The sequence below is a fragment of the Nerophis lumbriciformis genome, linkage group LG37 (assembly GCF_033978685.3).
Source record: "Nerophis lumbriciformis linkage group LG37, RoL_Nlum_v2.1, whole genome shotgun sequence".
NCBI classification, from domain to species: domain Eukaryota; kingdom Metazoa; phylum Chordata; class Actinopteri; order Syngnathiformes; family Syngnathidae; genus Nerophis; species Nerophis lumbriciformis.
The window spans coordinates 5,239,910-5,256,204 of NC_084584.2; the positions used below are offsets into that span (position 1 = coordinate 5,239,910).

General features: G+C 41.2%; 1 protein-coding gene across 2 annotated transcripts in view; it reads left to right on the top strand.

The window, feature by feature from the left end:
* sparta (spartin a) overlaps positions 1–16,295 on the top strand; it is a 34,145-nt gene that overhangs the window by 12,539 nt on the left and 5,311 nt on the right. For both annotated transcript variants that reach the window (XM_061931030.1, XM_061931031.1), the window contains exons 3-5: positions 5,614–5,808; positions 5,875–6,019; positions 12,044–12,238. In XM_061931030.1, the coding sequence (XP_061787014.1) occupies positions 5,614–5,808; positions 5,875–6,019; positions 12,044–12,238 (535 nt within the window). The remainder of the gene's footprint in view (positions 1–5,613; positions 5,809–5,874; positions 6,020–12,043; positions 12,239–16,295) is intronic.

The following is a 16,295-nucleotide window of genomic DNA, read 5'->3' on the forward strand; positions in this document are numbered from 1 at the left end:
CTACTGAAATCCTCTTATAAACACTACTGAAACACTCTTATAAACCCTATTGAAACACTTTTATAAACACTACTGAAATCCTCTTATAAACACTACTGAAATGCTCTTATAAACACTACTAAAACGCTCTTATAAACACTACTGAAACGCTCTTATAAACACTACTGAAACACTCTTATAAACACTACTGAAACACTCTTATAAACACTACTGAAAGACTCTTATAAACACTACTGAAACACTCTTATAAACACTACTGAAACACTCTTATAAACACTACTGAAACACTCTTATGAACACTACTGAAACACTCTTATAAACCCTATTGAAACACTCTAATAAACACTACTGAAACACTCTTATAAACACTACTGAAACACTCTTATAAACACTACTGAAACTCTCTTATAAACACTACTGAAACACTCTTATAAACACTACTGAAACTCTCTTATAAACACTACTGAAACACTCTTATAACACTACTGAAATACTCTTATAAACACTACTGAAACTCTCTTATAAACACTACTGAAATCCTCTTATAAACACTACTGAAACACTCTTATAAACACTACTGAAACACTCTTATAAACCCTATTGAAACACTCTAATAAACACCACTGAAACACTCTTATAAACACTACTGAAACACTCTTATAAACACTACTGAAACTCTCTTATAAACACTACTGAAACACTCTTATAACACTACTGAAACACTCTTATAAACACTACTGAAACACTCTTATAAACACTACTGAAATGCTCTTATAAACACTACTAAAACGCTCTTATAAACACTACTGAAACGCTCTTATAAACACTACTGAAACACTCTTATAAACACTACTGAAACACTCTTATAAACACTACTGAAAGACTCTTATAAACACTACTGAAACACTCTTATAAACACTACTGAAACACTCTTATAAACACTACTGAAACACTCTTATAAACACTACTGAAACACTCTTACATACACTACTGAAACACTCTTATAAACACTACTGAAACACTCTTATAAACACTATTGAAACGCTCTTATAAACACTACTGAAATCCTCTTATAAACACTACTGAAACACTCTTATAAACACTACTGAAATGCTCTTACATACACTACTGAAACGATCTTATAAACACTACTGAAACGCTCTTATAAACACTACTGAAACACTCTTACATACACTACTGAAACACTCTTATAAACACTACTGAAACGCTCTTATAAACACTACTGAAACGCTCTTACAAACACTACTGAAACACTCTTATAAACACTACTGAAACACTCTTATAAACACTACTTAAACGCTCTTACATACACTACTGAAACACTCTTATAAACACTACTGAAACACTCTTATATACACTACTGAAACGCTCTTACATACACTACTGAAACACTCTTATAAACACGACTGAAACACTCTTATAAACACTACTGAAACACTCTTACATACACTACTGAAACACTCTTATAAACACTACTGAAATGCTCTTATAAACACTACTGAAACACTCTTATAAACACTACTGAAATGCTCTTACATACACTACTGAAACACTCTTATAAACACTACTGAAACACTCTTATAAACACTACTGAAACACTCTTATAAACACTACTGAAACGCTCTTACATACACTACTGAAACACTCTTATAAACACTACTGAAACACTCTTACATACACTACTGAAACACTCTTATAAACACTACTGAAATGCTCTTATAAACACTACTGAAACACTCTTATAAACACTACTGAAATGCTCTTACATACACTACTGAAACACTCTTATAAACACTACTGAAATGCTCTTACATACACTAATGAACAGGAAGTAGTCAGGTAGCATGCTAACAGGAAGTAGTCAGGTAGCATGTTTGGTAGCAAGCCAACAGGAAGTACTCAGGTAGCAAGCAAACAGGAAGTACTCAGGTAGCATTCTAACAGGAAGTAGTCAGGTAACATGCTAACAGGAAGTAGTCAGGTAGCATGTTTGGTAGCAAGCTAACAGGAAGTACTCAGGTAGCAAGCAAATAGGAAGTACTCAGGTAGCATTCTAACAGGAAGTAGTCAGGTAGCATGCTAATAGGAAGTAGTCAGGTAGCATGTTTGGTAGCAAGCTAACAGGAAGTACCCAGGTAGCATTCTAACAGGAAGTAGTCAGGTAGCATGTTTGGTAGCAAGCTACCAGGAAGTACTCAGGTAGCAAGCTAACAGGAAGTACTCAGGTAGAATTCTAACAGGAAGTAGTCAGGTAGCATGTTTGGTAGCAAGCTAACAGGAAGTACTCAGGTAGCAAGCTAACAGGAAGTACTCAGGTAGCATTCTAACAGGAAGTAGTCAGGTAGCATGTTTGGTAGCAAGCTACCAGGAAGTACTCAGGTAGCAAGCTAACAGGAAGTACTCAGGTAGAATTCTAACAGGAAGTAGTCAGGTAGCATGTTTGGTAGCAAGCTAACAGGAAGTACTCAAGTAGCAAGCTAACAGGAAGTACTCAGGTAGCATTCTAACAGAAAGTAGTCAGGTAGCATGCTAATAGGAAGTAGTCAGGTAGCATGTTTGGTAGCAATTTAACAGGAAGTACTCAGGTAGCATTCTAACAGGAAGTAGTCAGGTAGCATGCTAACAGGAAGTAGTCAGGTAGCATGTTTGGTAGCAAGCTAACAGGAAGTACTCAGGTAGAAAGCAAACAGGAAATACTCAGGTAGCATTCTAACAGGAAGTAGTCATGTAGCATGCTAATAGGAAGTAGTCAGGTAGCATGTTTGGTAGCAAGCTAACAGGAAGTACTCAGGTAGCATTCCAACAGGAAGTAGTCAGGTAGCATGCTAACAGGAAGTAGTCAGGTAGCATGCTAATAGGAAGTAGTCAGGTAGCATGTTTGGTAGCAAGCTAACAGGAAGTACTCAGGTAGCAAGCAAACAGGAAGTACTCAGGTAGCATTCCAACAGGAAGTAGTCAGGTAGCATGCTAACAGGAAGTAGTCAGGTAGCATGTTTGGTAGCAAGCTAACAGGAAGTACTCAGGTAGCAAGCTAACAGGAAGTACTCGGGTAGCATTCTAACAGGAAGTAGTCAGGTAGCATGCTAACAGGAAGTAGTCAGGTAGCATGTTTGGTAGCAAGCTAACAGGAAGTACTCAGGTAGAAAGTAAACAGGAAATACTCAGGTAGCATTCTAACAGGAAGTAGTCAGGTAGCATGTTTGGTAGCAAGCTAACAGGAAGTACTCAGGTAGCAAGCAAATAGGAAGTACTCAGGTAGCATTCTAACAGGAAGTAGTCAGGTAGCATGCTAATAGGAAGTAGTCAGGTAGCATGTTTGGTAGCAAGCTAACAGGAAGTACCCAGGTAGCATTCTAACAGGAAGTAGTCAGGTAGCATGTTTGGTAGCAAGCTACCAGGAAGTACTCAGGTAGCAAGCTAACAGGAAGTACTCAGGTAGAATTCTAACAGGAAGTAGTCAGGTAGCATGTTTGGTAGCAAGCTAACAGGAAGTACTCAGGTAGCAAGCTAACAGGAAGTACTCAGGTAGCATTCTAACAGGAAGTAGTCAGGTAGCATGTTTGGTAGCAAGCTACCAGGAAGTACTCAGGTAGCAAGCTAACAGGAAGTACTCAGGTAGAATTCTAACAGGAAGTAGTCAGGTAGCATGTTTGGTAGCAAGCTAACAGGAAGTACTCAAGTAGCAAGCTAACAGGAAGTACTCAGGTAGCATTCTAACAGAAAGTAGTCAGGTAGCATGCTAATAGGAAGTAGTCAGGTAGCATGTTTGGTAGCAATTTAACAGGAAGTACTCAGGTAGCATTCTAACAGGAAGTAGTCAGGTAGCATGCTAACAGGAAGTAGTCAGGTAGCATGTTTGGTAGCAAGCTAACAGGAAGTACTCAGGTAGAAAGCAAACAGGAAATACTCAGGTAGCATTCTAACAGGAAGTAGTTATGTAGCATGCTAATAGGAAGTAGTCAGGTAGCATGTTTGGTAGCAAGCTAACAGGAAGTACTCAGGTAGCATTCCAACAGGAAGTAGTCAGGTAGCATGCTAACAGGAAGTAGTCAGGTAGCATGCTAATAGGAAGTAGTCAGGTAGCATGTTTGGTAGCAAGCTAACAGGAAGTACTCAGGTAGCAAGCAAACAGGAAGTACTCAGGTAGCATTCCAACAGGAAGTAGTCAGGTAGCATGCTAACAGGAAGTAGTCAGGTAGCATGTTTGGTAGCAAGCTAACAGGAAGTACTCAGGTAGCAAGCTAACAGGAAGTACTCGGGTAGCATTCTAACAGGAAGTAGTCAGGTAGCATGCTAACAGGAAGTAGTCAGGTAGCATGTTTGGTAGCAAGCTAACAGGAAGTACTCAGGTAGAAAGTAAACAGGAAATACTCAGGTAGCATTCTAACAGGAAGTAGTCAGGTAGCATGTTTGGTAGCAAGCTAACAGGAAGTACTCAGGTAGCAAGCAAATAGGAAGTACTCAGGTAGCATTCTAACAGGAAGTAGTCAGGTAGCATGCTAATAGGAAGTAGTCAGGTAGCATGTTTGGTAGCAAGCTAACAGGAAGTACCCAGGTAGCATTCTAACAGGAAGTAGTCAGGTAGCATGTTTGGTAGCAAGCTACCAGGAAGTACTCAGGTAGCAAGCTAACAGGAAGTACTCAGGTAGAATTCTAACAGGAAGTAGTCAGGTAGCATGTTTGGTAGCAAGCTAACAGGAAGTACTCAGGTAGCAAGCTAACAGGAAGTACTCAGGTAGCATTCTAACAGGAAGTAGTCAGGTAGCATGTTTGGTAGCAAGCTACCAGGAAGTACTCAGGTAGCAAGCTAACAGGAAGTACTCAGGTAGAATTCTAACAGGAAGTAGTCAGGTAGCATGTTTGGTAGCAAGCTAACAGGAAGTACTCAGGTAGCAAGCTAACAGGAAGTACTCAGGTAGCATTCTAACAGGAAGTAGTCAGGTAGCATGTTTGGTAGCAAGCTACCAGGAAGTACTCAGGTAGCAAGCTAACAGGAAGTACTCAGGTAGAATTCTAACAGGAAGTAGTCAGGTAGCATGTTTGGTAGCAAGCTAACAGGAAGTACTCAAGTAGCAAGCTAACAGGAAGTACTCAGGTAGCATTCTAACAGAAAGTAGTCAGGTAGCATGCTAATAGGAAGTAGTCAGGTAGCATGTTTGGTAGCAATTTAACAGGAAGTACTCAGGTAGCATTCTAACAGGAAGTAGTCAGGTAGCATGCTAACAGGAAGTAGTCAGGTAGCATGTTTGGTAGCAAGCTAACAGGAAGTACTCAGGTAGAAAGCAAACAGGAAATACTCAGGTAGCATTCTAACAGGAAGTAGTTATGTAGCATGCTAATAGGAAGTAGTCAGGTAGCATGTTTGGTAGCAAGCTAACAGGAAGTACTCAGGTAGCATTCCAACAGGAAGTAGTCAGGTAGCATGCTAACAGGAAGTAGTCAGGTAGCATGCTAATAGGAAGTAGTCAGGTAGCATGTTTGGTAGCAAGCTAACAGGAAGTACTCAGGTAGCAAGCAAACAGGAAGTACTCAGGTAGCATTCCAACAGGAAGTAGTCAGGTAGCAAGCTAACAGGAAGTGTGTGTGGTCCAGGTGTGTGGCTGGTTGTACTCCCTCAGCCCCTCCATGCCGGTGCTGCTGGCCCCCTCTGACGTCTTCATGTTCCCTGACACTTTAGCACCTGTGTCAGGTGCATTTGTGGGCGTGGTCTTGTCCTCCCAGCTTCCTGCTGCTGAGACAGACATGTTCCATGACCTCATCAAGCAGCTCACTGACTTCAAAGTGCAGGTCAGCACACACACACACACACACACACACACACACACACACACACTTGACCTGTGATCCCCGCAGAGTCCGGAGGGCGTGGGGTCAGAGGTCATCAGCCTGAGTGAGACGGTGCCCCTGGGCCCCCAGGTCATGTTGCCGGGGGCGACGGTGAGGGACAAAGCACCGCTGCCCACCTGGAGTGAGAAGATGGGCGGGGGGATCTTGTCAGGTGAGATTTCACACACACACCCTCATGACCTTTGACCCAGCTAACACGAGGGATGACATTTGAACCGATACGCTGCCAATTCCCGATACTGGTACCCAACAGTATCAATGTTGTATACTTCTGCACATATTTAATTGTAAAGATGGCTACATTTGAACCAATACAGGGCCAATTCCCGATACCAGAGAATCGATACTGGTACCCAACAGTATACATTTTGTATACTTTTGTGCACATTAATAAATGTTAATTGCTCCTGTTCACATTTGAATCGATACGGTGCCAATTCCCGATACTGGTACTCAACAGTATCAATTTTGTTTACTTTTGTGCACATTAATAAATGTTAATTGTACAGATGTCTACTGTTCACATTTGAACCAATACGGGGCCAATTCCCAATACCTCAGAATCGATACTGGTATTTAACAGTATCAATTTTGTTTACTTTTGTGCACATTAATAAATGTTAATTGTACAGATGGCTACTGTTCACATTTGAACCGATACAGTGCCAGTTCCCGATACCTGAAAATCGATACTGGTACTCAACAGTATAAATTTTGTATACTTTTGTGCACATTAATACATTTAATTGTAGAGATGGCTACATTTTAACCGATACGGGGCCAATTTCCGATACCTGAGAATCGATACTGGTACCCAACAGTATCAATTTTTTATACTTTTGTGCGCATTAATAAATGTTAATCGCTCCTGTTCACATTTGAACCGATACGGTGCCAATTCCCGATACTGGAACGCAACAGTATCAATTTTGTTTACTTTTGTGTGTATCAATAAATGTTAAAAGTAGGGATGGCGACTGGTCACATTTGAACTGATACGGTGCCAAGTCCCGATACCTGAGAATCGATACTGGCACCCAAAAGTATCAATTTTGTATACTTTTGTGCGTATTAATAAATGTTAATTATGGGGATGGCAACTGTTCACATTTGAACCGATACGGTGCCAATTCCTGATACCTTAGATGTAGATACTGGTACCCAGCAGTATCAATTTGTGCTAATTCCCAATACTGGTACTCAACAGTATCAACTTTGTATACTTTTGTGCGCATTAATAAATGTTAATTGTGGGGATGGCGACTGTTCATATTTGAACCGATACAGTGCCAATTCCCAATACCTGAGAATCGATACTGGTACCCAACAGTATCAATTTTGTATACTTTTGTGCACATTAATAAATGATTATTGTAGGGATGGCGACATTTGAACCAATACGGTTCCAATTCCTGATACCTGAGAATCGATACTGGTACCCAACAGTATCAATGTTGTATACTTTTGTGCGCATTAATACATTTAATTGTAAAGATGGCTACATTTGAACCAATACAGGGTCAATTCCCGATACCAGAGAATCGATACTGGTACCCAACAGTATACATTTTGTATACTTTTGTGCACATTAATAAATGTTAATTGCTCCTGTTCACATTTGAATCGATACGGTGCCAATTCCCGATACTGGTACTCAACAGTATCAATTTTGTTTACTTTTGTGCACATTAATAAATGTTAATTGTACAGATGTCTACTGTTCACATTTGAACCAATACGGGGCCAATTCCCAATACCTCAGAATCGATACTGGTATTTAACAGTATCAATTTTGTTTACTTTTGTGCACATTAATAAATGTTAATTGTACAGATGGCTACTGTTCACATTTGAACCGATACAGTGCCAGTTCCCGATACCTGAAAATCGATACTGGTACTCAACAGTATAAATTTTGTATACTTTTGTGCACATTAATACATTTAATTGTAGAGATGGCTACATTTTAACCGATACGGGGCCAATTTCCGATACCTGAGAATCGATACTGGTACCCAACAGTATCAATTTTTTATACTTTTGTGCGCATTAATAAATGTTAATCGCTCCTGTTCACATTTGAACCGATACGGTGCCAATTCCCGATACTGGAACGCAACAGTATCAATTTTGTTTGCTTTTGTGTGTATCAATAAATGTTAATAGTAAGGATGGCGACTGGTCACATTTGAACTGATACGGTGCCAAGTTCTGATACCTGAGAATCGATACTGGCACCCAACAGTATCAATTTTGTATACTTTTGTGCGTATTAATAAATGTTAATTGTAGGGATGGCAACTGTTCACATTTGAACCGATACGGTGCCGAATTCCGGATACCTTAGATCTAGATACTGGTACCCAGCAGTATCAATTTGTGCCAATTCTCAATACTGGTACTCAACAGTATCAATTTTGTATACTTTTGTGCACATTAATACATTTAATTGTAGAGATGGCTACATTTGAAGCAATACGGTGCCAATTCCCGATACCTGAGAATCGATACTGGCACCCAACAGTATCAATTTTGTATACTTTTGTGCGTATTAATAAAAGTTAATTATGGTGATGGCAACTGTTCACATTTGAACCGATACGGTGCCAATTCCTGATACATTAGATGTAGATACTAGTACCCAGCATTATCAATTTGTGCCAATTCCCAACACTGGTCCTCAACAGTATCAATTTTGTATACTTTTGTGCGCATTAATAAATGTTAATTGTAGGGATAGCGACTGTTCATATTTGAACCGATACGGTGCCAATTCCCTATACCTGAAAATCGATACCGGTGCCCAACAGTATCAATTTTGTATACTTTTGTGCGTATTAATAAATGTTAATAGTAGGGATGCAACTGTTCACATTTGAACCGATACGGTGTCAATTCCTGATACCTTAGATGTCGATACTGGTACCCAGCAGTATCAATTTGTGCCAATTCCCAATACTGGTACTCAACAGTATCAATTTTGTATACTTTTGTGCACATTAATACATTTAATTGTAGAGATGGCTACATTTGAAGCAATACGGTGCCAATTCCCTATACCTGAAAATTGATACCGGTGCCCAACAGTATCAATTTTGTATACTTTTGTGCGTATTAATAAATGTTAATTGTAGGGATGGCAACTGTTCACATTTGAACCGATACGGTGCCGAATTCCTGATACCTTAGATGTAGATACTGGTACCCAGCAGTATCAATTTGTGCCAATTCCCAATACTGGTACTCAATAGGATCAATTTTGTATACTTTTGTGCATATTAATACATGTTAATTGTAGAGATGGCAACTGTTCATATTTGAACCGATACGGTGACAATTCCCGATACCTGAAAATCGATACTGGTACTCAACAGTATCAATTTTGTATACTTTTGTGCACATTAATACATTTAATTGTAGAGATGGCTACATTTGAAGCAATACGGTGCCAATTCCCTATACCTGAAAATCGATACCAGTGCCCAACAGTATCAATTTTGTATACTTTTGTGCGTATTAATAAATGTTAATTGTAGGGATGGCAACTGTTCACATTTGAACCGATACGGTGCCAATTCCTGATACCTTAGATGTAGATACTTGTACCCAGCAGTATCAATTTGTGCCAATTCCCAATACTGGTCCTCAACAGTATCAATTTTGTATACTTTTGTGCACATTAATACATTTAATTGTAGAGATGGCTACATTTGAACCAATACAGGGCCAATTCCCGATACCAGAGAATCGATACTGGTACCCAACAGTATACATTTTGTATACTTTTGTGCGTATTAATAAATGTTAATTGCTCCTGTTCACATTTGAATCGATACGGTGCCAATTCCCGATACTGGTACTCAACAGTATCAATTTTGTTTACTTTTGTGCACATTAATAAATGTTAATTGTACAGATGTCTACTGTTCACATTTGAACCAATACAGGGCCAATTCCCGATACCTGAGAATCGATACTGGTACTCAACAGTATCAATTTCGTATACTTTAGTTTGCATTAACAAATGTTAATAGTAGGCATAGCGGCATTTGAACCGATACGGGGCCAATTCCCGATACCTGAGAATCGATACTGGTACTCGACAGTATCAATTTTGTGTACTTTTGTGCACATTAATAAATGTTAATTGTACAGATGTCTACTGTTCACATTTGAACCAATACAGGGCCAATTCCCGATACCTGAGAATCGATACTGGTACTCAACAGTATCAATTTCGTATACTTTAATTTGCATTAACAAATGTTAATAGTAGGCATAGCGGCATTTGAACCGATACGGGGCCAATTACCGATACCTGAGAATCGATACTGGTACTCAACAGTATCAATTTTGTATACTTTTTTGCACGTTAATACATGTAACTGTTGAGATGGCTACATTTTAACCAATACGGGGCCAATTCCCGATAACTGAGAATCGATACTGGCACCCAACAGTATCAATTTTGTATACTTTTGTGCATATTAATTAAATGTTAATAGTACGGATGGCCACTCTTTACATTTGAACCGATACGGTGCCAATTCCTGATACCTTAGATGTAGATACTGGTACCCAGCAGTATCAATTTGTGCTAATTCCCAATACTGGTACTCAACAGTATCAATTTTGTATACTTTTGTGCGCATTAATAAATGTTAATTATAGGGATGGCGACTGTTCATATTTGAACCGATACAGTGCCAATTCCCAATACCTGAGAATCGATACTGGTACCCAACAGTATCAATTTTGTATACTTTTGTGCACATTAATAAATGTTAATGGTAGGGATGGCGACATTTGAACCAACACGGTTTCAATTCCCGATACCTGAGAATCGATACTGGTACCCAACAGTATCAATGTTGTATAATTTTGTGCGCATTAATGCATTTAATTGTAGGGATGGCTACATCTGAACCAATACGGGGCCAATTTCCAATACCTGAGAATCGATACTGGTACTCAACAGTATCAATTTTGTATACTTTTGTGCACATTAATACATTTAATTGTAGCGATGGCTACATTTGAACCAATACAGGGCCAATTCCCGATATCAGAGAATCGATACTGGTACCCAACAGTATACATTTTGTATACTTTTGTGCACATTAATAAATGTTATTTGCTCCTGTTCACATTTGAATCGATACGGTGCCAATTCCCGATACTGGTACTCAACAGTATCAATTTTGTTTACTTTTGTGCACATTAATAAATGTTAATTGTACAGATGTCTACTGTTCACATTCGAACCAATACGGGGCCAATTCCCGATACCTGAGAATCGATACTGGTACTCAACAGTATCAATTTTGTATACTTTTGTCCACATTAATACATTTAATTGTAGAGATGGCTATATTTGAACCAATACGGGGCCAATTTCCGATACCTGAGAATCGATACTGGTACCCAACAGTGTCAATTTTTTTATACTTTTGTGCGCATTAATAAATGTTAATTGCGCCTGTTCACATTTGAACCGATACGGTGCCAATTCCCGATACTGGTATTCAAGAGTATCAATTTTGTATACTTTTGTGCGCATTAATAAATATTAATAGTAGGGATAGCAACTGTTCACATTTGAACCGATACGGTGCCAATTCCTGATACTGGAACGCACCAGTATCAATTTTGTTTACTTTTGTGTGTATCAATAAATGTTGATAGTAGGGATGGCGACTGGTCACATTTGAACTGATACGGTGCCAAGTCCTGATACCTGAGAATCGATACTGGTACCCAACAGTATCAATTTTGTTTACTTTTGTGCGTATTAATAAATGTTAATTGTAGGGATGGCAACTGTTCACATTTGAACCGATACGGTGCCGAATTCCTGATACCTTAGATGTCGATACTGGTACCCAGCAGTATCAATTTGTGCCAATTCCCAATACTGGTCCTCAACAGTATCAATTTTGTATACTTTTGTGCATATTAAGAAATGTTAATTGTAGAGATGGCGACTGTTCATATTTGAACCGATACGGTACCAATTCCCGATACCTGAAAATTTGATACCGGTGACCAACAGTATCAATTTTGTATACTATACTATAGTACTATAATTCTATAAAGCTAATCATACTCAAATATTAGCAGGTTTTACAAAAGGCTCACTAGAGGGCGCCATCCACTGACATCTTCTTCTCTGCAGGAGCCACCGTGTTGGGTAAGGAGGTGGTCAGAGGGGCGGAGGCCACCTCCAGGGTCATCAGCCAGGGGGCGCTGAAGATCCGGGCCCGCCTCTCGCCCGAGGACACGCCCTCCGAGGTCAGCCCGCACCTCTCAAGGAGCCTGCACGTGGCCAAACAGGCCACAGAGGTCACCAAGCGCGTCAGTCAGTTCCTAGGTACGTGGTCAGTTCTTAGGTACGTGGTCAGTTCTTAGGTACGTGGTCAGTTCTTAGGTATGTGGTCAGTTCTTAGGTACGTGGTCAGTTCTTAGGTATGTGGTCAGTTTCTAGGTATGTGGTCAGTTCCTAGGTATGTGGTCAGTTCCTAGGTATGTAGTCAGTTCCTAGGTATTTGGTCAGTTCTTAGGGATGTGGTCAGTTTCTAGGTATGTGGTCAGTTCCTAGGTATGTGGTCAGTTCCTAGGTAGATGGTCAGTTCCTAGGTATGTGGTCAGTTCCTAGGTATGTGGTCAGTTCTTAGGTACATGGTCAGTTCTTAGGTACGTGGTCAGTTATTAGGTAGGTGGTCAGTTCCTAGGTACATGGTCAGTTCCTAGGTATGTAGTCAGTTCCTAGGTATGTGGTCAGTTCTTAGGTACGTGGTCAGTTCTTAGGTAAGTGGTCAGTTCCTAGGTATGTAGTCAGTTCCTAGGTATGTGGTCAGTTCTTAGGTACGTAGTCAGTTCTTAGGTACGGGGTCAGTTATTAGGTATGTGGTCAGTTCCTAGGTACATGGTCAGTTCTTAGGTAGGTGGTCAGTTCCTAGGTACGTAGTCAGTTCCTAGGTATGTGGTCAGTTCCTAGGTAAGTGGTCAGTTCCTAGGTATGTGGTCAGTTCCTAGGTATGTGGTCAGTTCCTAGGTAAGTGGTCAGTTCCTAGGTATGTAGTCAGTTCTTAGGTACGTGGTCAGTTATTAGGTAGGTGGTCAGTTCTTAGGTAGGTGGTCAGTTCCTAGGTACGTGGTCAGTTCCTAGGTATGTAGTCAGTTCCTATGTATGTGGTCAGTTCCTAGGTACGTGGTCAGTTCTTAGGTACGTGGTCAGTTTTTAGGTACGTAGTCAGTTCTTAGGTACGGGGTCAGTTATTAGGTATGTGGTCAGTTCCAAGGTATGTAGTCAGTTCCTAGGTAGGTGGTCAGTTCTTAGGTACGTGGTCAGTTCTTAGGTACGTGGTCAGTTCCTATGTACATGGTCAGTTCTTAGGTAGGTGGTCAGTTCTTAGGTAGATGGTCAGTTCCTAGGTACGTCGTCACTTCTTAGGTACGTGGTCAGTTCCTAGGTATGTAGTCAGTTTCTAGGTATGTGGTCAGTTCCTAGGTAAGTGGTCAGTTCCTAGGTATGTAGTCAGTTTGTAGGTATGTGGTCAGTTCCTAGGTACGTGGTCAGTTCCTAGGTAAGTGGTCAGTTCCTAGGTATGTAGTCAGTTCCTATGTATGTGGTCAGTTCCTAGGTACGTGGTCAGTTCCTAGGTATGTGGTCAGTTCCTAGGTACTTGGTCAGTTCCTAGGTACATAGTCAGTTCCTAGGTATGTGGTCAGTTCCTAGGTAAGTGGTCAGTTCCTAGGTATGTGGTCAGTTCCTAGGTATGTGGTCAGTTTCTAGGTAGGTGGTCAGTTCCTAGGTAGATGGTCAGTTCCTAAGTAGGTGGTCACTTCCTAGGTATGTGATCAGTTCCTAGGTATGTGGTCAGTTCCTAGGTACGTGGTCAGTTCCTAGGTACGTAGTCAGTTCCTAGGTATGTGGTCAGTTCCTAGGTAAGTGGTCAGTTCCTAGGTATGTAGTCAGTTCCTAGGTATGTAGTCAGTTCTTAGGTACGTAGTCAGTTCTTAGGTACGTGGTCAGTTATTAGGTAGGTGGTCAGTTATTAGGTAGGTGGTCAGTTCCTAGGTACGTGGTCAGTTCCTAGGTATGTAGTCAGTTCCTGGGTATGTGGTCAGTTCTTAGGTACGTAGTCAGTTCTTAGGTACGGGGTCAGTTATTAGGTATGTGGTCAGTTCCTAGGTATGTAGTCAGTTCCTAGGTAGGTGGTCAGTTCTTAGGTACGTGGTCAGTTCCTAGGTACATGGTCAGTTCTTAGGTAGGTGGTCAGTTCTTAGGTACGAGGTCAGTTCTTAGGTACGAGGTCAGTTCCTCGGTAGATGGTCAGTTCCTAGGTACGTCGTCACTTTTTAGGTACGTGGTCAGTTCTTAGGTATGTGGTCAGTTCTTAGGTACGTGGTCAGTTCCTAGGTATGTGGTCAGTTCCTAGGTACGTGGTCAGTTCCTAGGTACGTGGTCAGTTCCTAGGTACATGGTCAGTTCCTAGGTACGTGGTCAGTTCCTAGGTAGGTGGTCAGTTCCTAGGTACGTCGTCACTTTTTAGGTACGTGGTCAGTTCCTAGGTATGTGGTCAGTTCTTAGGTACGTGGTCAGTTCCTAGGTATGTGGTCAGTTCCTAGGTACGTGGTCAGTTCCTAGGTACGTAGTCAGTTCCTAGGTATGTGGTCAGTTCCTAGGTATGTGGTCAGTTTCTAGGTATGTGGTCAGTTCCTAGGTAGATGGTCAGTTCCTAGGTATGTGGTCAGTTCCTAGGTATGTGGTCAGTTCCTAGGTACATGGTCAGTTCCTAGGTATGTGGTCAGTTCCTAGGTAGATGGTCAGTTCCTAGGTATGTGGTCAGTTCCTAGGTAAGTAGTCAGTTCCTAGGTATGTGGTCAGTTCTTAGGTACGTAGTCAGTTCTTAGGTACGTGGTCAGTTATTAGGTATGTGGTCAGTTCCTAGGTATGTAGTCAGTTCCTAGGTACGTGGTCAGTTCCTAGGTATGTAGTCAGTTCTAAGGTACGTAGTCAGTTCTTAGGTACGTGGTCAGTTATTAGGTAGGTGGTCAGTTATTAGGTAGGTGGTCAGTTCCTAGGTACGTGGTCAGTTCCTAGGTTTGTGGTCAGTTCTTAGGTACATAGTCAGTTCTTAGGTATGTGGTCAGTTATTAGGTACGTGGTCAGTTCCTAGGTATGTAGTCAGTTCCTAGGTAGGTGGTCAGTTCTTAGGTACGTGGTCAGTTCTTAGATACATGGTCAGTTCCTAGGTACATGGTCAGTTCTTAGGTAGGTGGTCAGTTCCTAGGTACGAGGACAGTTCCTAGGTATGTAGTCAGTTCTTAGGTACGTAGTCAGTTCTTAGGTACGTGGTCAGTTATTAGGTTGGTGGTCAGTTCTTAGGTAGGTGGTCAGTTCCTAGGTACGTGGTCAGTTCCTAGGTATGTAGTGTGTTCCTAGGTATTTGGTCAGTGCTTAGGTACGTGGTCAGTTCTTAGGTAAGTGGTCAGTTCCTAGGTATGTAGTCAGTTCCTAGGTATGTGGTCCGTTCTTAGGTACGTAGTCAGTTCTTAGGTACGTGGTCAGTTATTAGGTATGTGGTCAGTTCCTAGGAATGTAGTCAGTTCCTAGGTAGGTGGTCAGTTCTTAGGTACGTGGTCAGTTCTTAGGTACGTGGTCAGTTCCTAAGTACATGGTCAGTTCTTCGGTAGGTGGTCAGTTCCTAGGTACGAGGTCAGTTCCTAGGTAGATGGTCAGTTCCTAGATACGTCGTCACTTCTTGGGTACGTGGTCAGTTCCTAGGTACATGGTCAGTTCCTAGGTACGTGGTCAGTTCCTAGGTAGGTGGTCAGTTCCTAGGTATGTAGTCAGTTTCTGGGTATGTGGTCAGTTTCTAGGTATGTGGTCAGTTCCTAGGTACGTGGTCAGTTCCTAGGTAAGTGGTCAGTTCCTAGGTACGTGGTCAGTTCCTAGGTATGTGGTCAGTTCCTAGGTACTTGGTCAGTTCCTAGGTACGTAGTCAGTTCCTAGGTATGTGGTCAGTTCCTAGGTAAGTGGTCAGTTCCTAGGTATGTAGTCAGTTCCTATGTATGTGGTCAGTTCCTAGGTACGTGGTCAGTTCCTAGGTATGTGGTCAGTTCCTAGGTACTTGGTCAGTTCCTAGGTACGTAGTCAGTTCCTAGGTATGTGGTCAGTTCCTAGGTAAGTGGTCAGTTCCTAGGTATGTGGTCAGTTCCTAGGTATGTGGTCAGTTTCTAGGTAGGTGGTCAGTTCCTAGGTAGATGGTCAGTTCCTAAGTAGGTGGTCACTTCCTAGGTATGTGATCAGTTCCTAGGTATGTGGTCAGTTCCTAGGTACGTGGTCAGTTCCTAGGTACGTAGTCAGTTCCTAGGTATGTGGTCAGTTCCTAGGTAAGTGGTCAGTTCCTAGGTATGTAGTC